Here is a 4,726-nt window from a genome sequence, read left to right as displayed (position 1 = left end):
CACTTCCAGAACAGGGAAATAAACATCGGAACGATAATCCCATCTTCAAAGATTCTCCACTAAAAGAAAACGGCCATTTCTTCTAGATTTAGGCAGGAAAAAAGCCATTTAAATTCTCTAGGAAACAAATTTTAATTATTTATCTTTGTCATTTTATGCGCATGTCTGCATCATGCCTGTGTGAGGGTGTCCGATTCTGAAGTTACAGACAGTTGTGAGCTGCCATGTGGGTGTTGGGATTTGAACCCAGGTTTTCTGGAAGAGCAGTCAATGCTCTTAAACCACTGAGCCATTTGTTGCTCCAGCCCCGGAAGAAGACTTTTTTAAGATTAAAAAATAAACTAAGCCAGTGGTGGTGACATACTTGTGTCTTTTTTTTCTTTTAGATTTTTGAGGCAGGGTTTCTCCGAGGCTTTTGGAGGCTGTCCTGGAACTAGCTCTTTTAGACCAAGCTGGCCTCGAACTCACAGAGATCCGCCTGCCTCTGCCTCCCGAGTGCTGGGATTAAAGGCGTGCACCACCAACGCCCGGCTAGACATACTTGTGTCTTAAATCCCAGCACTTCAGGAGACGGAGACCGGTGAATCTCTGTGAGGTCAACGTTAGCCTGGTCTATAGAGCCAGTAACAGTACAGCCAGAGCTCTGCAAAGAAACCCTGTCCCCCAAAACAAAACAAACCTTGGAAGTCATAGTGACCAGAGGGGAAATTCCCAGGGCAAATTGGCAGCTAGACTAGCCAAATGGGGCAAGCTCTAGGTTCACTGAGGGACCCTGGCTCAGTAGATCAAGTAGATGGTGATCAAGAAGGAACATAATCAAGCCGGGCGTTGGTGGTGCATGTCTTTAATCCCAGCACTCGGGAGGCAAAGGCAGGCGGATCTCTGTGAGTTCGAGGCCAACCTGGTCTCCAGAGCGAGTTCCAGGACAGCTTCCAAAGCCACAGAGGAAAAAAAAAAAAAAAAAAAAAAAAGAAGAAGGAACCTAATCTCAACTACTGGTCTCCACAGATACATGAATATATACATGTGCACACCTCACAGACACACACACAGAGGCCCGTAATTTTTTAAAAATCATAAAATAACTAAAAGGCTCCCAGGAGAATACACAATTTGAAAACCTTCACACTTTTCGTTTCTCTTTACTATTTCTCTATCAGAATTTAAAGTTATTTAGAGGGTGTTTCAATAAAGAGGCTCATCAGTGCCAGGTGTGTTCAGTTCACTGCATGGAATATCCTATTATCTTGAAGGACTCGGCAGTGGGTGCAGTTAATTATCTGTGGACAGAGAGTGAGAAAGTTGTGGGGGCTCTCGGGTACCTTACTGTCTGCTTCAGCAGGATTAGCTGTCTTGTTTTACACCCCATATCACAAAGGGTGGGGAGGGCAGGGACAAAGCAGTTACGGTCTCCAGTGAAATATTTCTCAGGTGGCCTCCAGTTTGCCGTCTTCAAAATGAAAAGCAGACAGCATCGTGTACAACAGCGGTTCTCAGCCTGTGGGTTGCAACCCCTTTGGGGGTCGAACAACCCTTTCACAGGGGTCGAGTATCAGATATCTTACGATACATCAGGTATTTGGATTAAGATTCATATCAGTAGCAAAATTATAGTTATGAGGTAGCAACGAAAGTAATTCTATGGTTGGGGGTCACCTCAACGTGTATTAAGGGCTTCGAAGCATTAGGAAGGTTGAGAACCACTGATGTAGAGCCTTCGAGAGCCAGAAGGACCTGAGAACTTGACCTTTCAACTCAATGAAGCTGTGCCAGCAACTGGTGCATAGGTATTCTTACCTCAGCTTACTGTTATTATTATTTGGTTGTGAGCCTAGCCTTTAACAGCTGAGCCCTCTCTCCAGCCCTAGCTTACTATTATTTAATCTCCACTCTTGTGCTTATGTCTCTCGGTAGGCTCACTTGTTTGTAGATTTCTAGCTGGATTTTACGGCTACTGTTTCTGTTTCTCCACCCAATGAACTACAGGACACTGTGCTCTTCACCCACACCTCCATTATTCCAGAGTCTCTTCCTCTCTCCTCATTAGCCATCTCTTCTTTTTATGTCTTTACAGTACCCATCATAGGCTTAATAGTCTCTAAAACTGTGGGCCCTAACAGTCCCCAAACCTTCCCTGCCAGGCGGCTTCACCGACTCCCACGCCCCCCTCTTCACAGCTGATCTAACGCTTGTCCGCTTGTCCTCGTTGTCATCCACAGTCTTCCCTCCCAAGTCCAATCTCATTAGCTGAGATCCAGGGACACTCTCTACTAACCTTAGCCTCCCGCAGTTACCCAAGTGAAAAGGGGCCACTGATCTTAATTGGCTACTAGGCCATTTGCATCCCTGTAACACCCAGAAGCTGAGGTTGCTCTTCAGTTAAGATCCAGCTTGGGGCTCTCTTTTCACCAGCCGAGCAAGATGCCCAAGGGAAAGAAGGCCAAGGGGAAGAAGGTGGCCCCGGCCCCCGCCGTCGTCAAGAAACAGGAGGCCAAGAAGGTGGTGAACCCTCTGTTTGAGAAGCGGCCCAAGAACTTCGGCATCGGGCAGGACATCCAGCCCAAAAGGGACCTCACACGCTTCGTCAAGTGGCCCCGTTACATCCGGCTGCAGCGGCAAAGGGCCATCCTCTACAAGCGGCTCAAAGTGCCCCCCCCCGCCATTAACCAGTTCACCCAGGCCCTGGACCGGCAAACAGCTACCCAGCTGCTTAAGCTCGCCCACAAGTACAGGCCAGAGACAAAGCAGGAGAAGAAGCAGAGGCTGCTGGCTCGTGCTGAGAAGAAGGCTGCTGGCAAAGGGGACGTCCCCACTAAGAGGCCACCTGTCCTGCGAGCGGGAGTCAACACAGTCACCACTTTGGTGGAGAACAAGAAGGCTCAGCTGGTGGTGATCGCCCACGATGTAGACCCCATTGAGCTGGTGGTCTTTCTGCCGGCCCTGTGTCGGAAGATGGGCGTCCCCTACTGCATCATCAAGGGGAAGGCCAGGCTGGGACGGCTGGTCCACAGGAAGACATGTACCACCGTTGCCTTCACACAGGTTAACTCAGAAGACAAAGGTGCTCTGGCTAAGCTGGTGGAAGCTATTAGGACCAATTACAACGATAGATACGATGAGATCCGCCGCCACTGGGGAGGCAATGTCCTGGGTCCTAAATCTGTGGCTCGAATTGCCAAGCTGGAAAAGGCAAAGGCCAAAGAACTCGCCACTAAACTGGGTTAAATGTACACTCACTGCTAAGTTTTCTGTACATAAATACAAACTTATCTTCCATCTAAAAAAAAAAAAAAAAGATCCAGCTTGGGGAATAGTATAGAGGTTACACAGGTACTCTTTAGAATGGAGGAAGAGTTTACTGAACTACACACTCAACTCTGCCACACCTAAGTCCCACTAGAACTCTGCACATACTCCAACGGAAAGAATATGGCTGATTAAAAAGAAATAACCTAAACATGAAATAACACTAGATGCATAAGAGACTTGAAAATCCATGACAACATAACTCCTGTGAAAGTTATTAACCTTGTGGTGATGGCAACTAATAAGGGTGAGTTGGAAGCTGGGCACTGGTGGCGCACGCCTTTAATCCCACACTCGGGAGGCAGAGGCAGGCGGATCTCTGTGAGTCTGAGGCCAGCCTGGTCTACAAGAGCTAGCTCCAGGACAGCCTCCAAAGCCACAGAGAAACCCTGTCTCAAAAAAAACCAAAACTAAATAAATAAGTAAATAAATAAGAGTGAGCTGGATGAAATCCCAATCAGAGAACTCAAAATAATGAAAATTATGAACATATTCAAAGGCACAGACAGGTGATGAAAGATGGAGGCAATGAATGGTGTGGAAAAAAAATCCAACAATGACACAGAAATGCTGAAGAAAAACCACTGTGAAATTCTAGAAATAAAAACTAACAAACAAACCAGTAAATCAAATAAAAACTCCATGGAAAGTCTCAGGAGTAGAATCAACCAAAGAGAGTTCCAGATACCTGAACTTGAAGACAGGGTGGAAGAAACAGGACAATCCAACAAGAACAAAGATAAAACACTATTATACCAGTGAGAATTTCAAGATATACTCAACACTGAGAAGTCCAAAAGATGAGTTATGGCCATAGACCAAGGGGAAGAATCTTGTTCTAAAGGCATGGAAAGATTTTCTAAAGAATCTTACCAGAGCTGGATGGTAGTGATGTATGTATGCCCTTGAGGCAGGAGACTCTCTGAGTTTACAGAGCAAGCTTACAGCCTGGTTTACAGAGCAAGTTCCAGGACAGCTAAAGGTACACAGAGAAACCTTGTCATAAAACAAAACAAGGAAAAATCATAACAGAAAACATTCCAGAGTCAGAAGGAGAGATGTTAATCCAGGTATGTCTACACACACTTAGAACACCAAACATCCAAGACCACCTTGTCACATTGCTGCTAAAACACTAATATATAGAACAAGGAACATATACTGAAAACAAAGGCAGGCCCATTAAAACAACAGCAGGCTATTCCATTGAAACTTCATTACTTCTTACATCTTATTTATCTCTGTGTGTGTTGCAAGTGCCACAGCCCATATGTAGAGGTCAGAGGACAACTTACAGGAGTCAATTCTCTCCTTCTACTGTATCAGGTTTGCAGATAGCATCTCAAACGTCCCTTAGTTTTAGCTGTTCCTCCGCTATTTCCTCCCTCACCCATCTATTCCATCCTAATTTGGTCCTCCC

The 4,726-nt window shown here is 45.9% G+C and overlaps 1 protein-coding gene across 1 annotated transcript; it reads left to right on the top strand.

Moving 5' to 3' along the window:
• The first annotated feature begins 2,404 nt into the window (after nucleotides 1-2,404).
• Nucleotides 2,405-3,276, top strand: LOC121134137 (60S ribosomal protein L7a-like). Its single transcript, XM_040731862.1, has one exon. The coding sequence runs from the start codon at nucleotides 2,422-2,424 to the stop codon at nucleotides 3,223-3,225; it is 804 nt and encodes a 267-aa protein (XP_040587796.1). The 5' UTR covers nucleotides 2,405-2,421; the 3' UTR covers nucleotides 3,226-3,276.
• The last annotated feature ends 1,450 nt before the right edge of the window (nucleotides 3,277-4,726 follow it).

This window comes from Mesocricetus auratus, unplaced genomic scaffold (assembly GCF_017639785.1).
Source record: "Mesocricetus auratus isolate SY011 unplaced genomic scaffold, BCM_Maur_2.0 Super-Scaffold_100026, whole genome shotgun sequence".
Taxonomy (NCBI): domain Eukaryota; kingdom Metazoa; phylum Chordata; class Mammalia; order Rodentia; family Cricetidae; genus Mesocricetus; species Mesocricetus auratus.
Note: the sequence above shows the minus strand (reverse complement) of the source record. Positions and strands in the feature narration are given on the sequence as shown.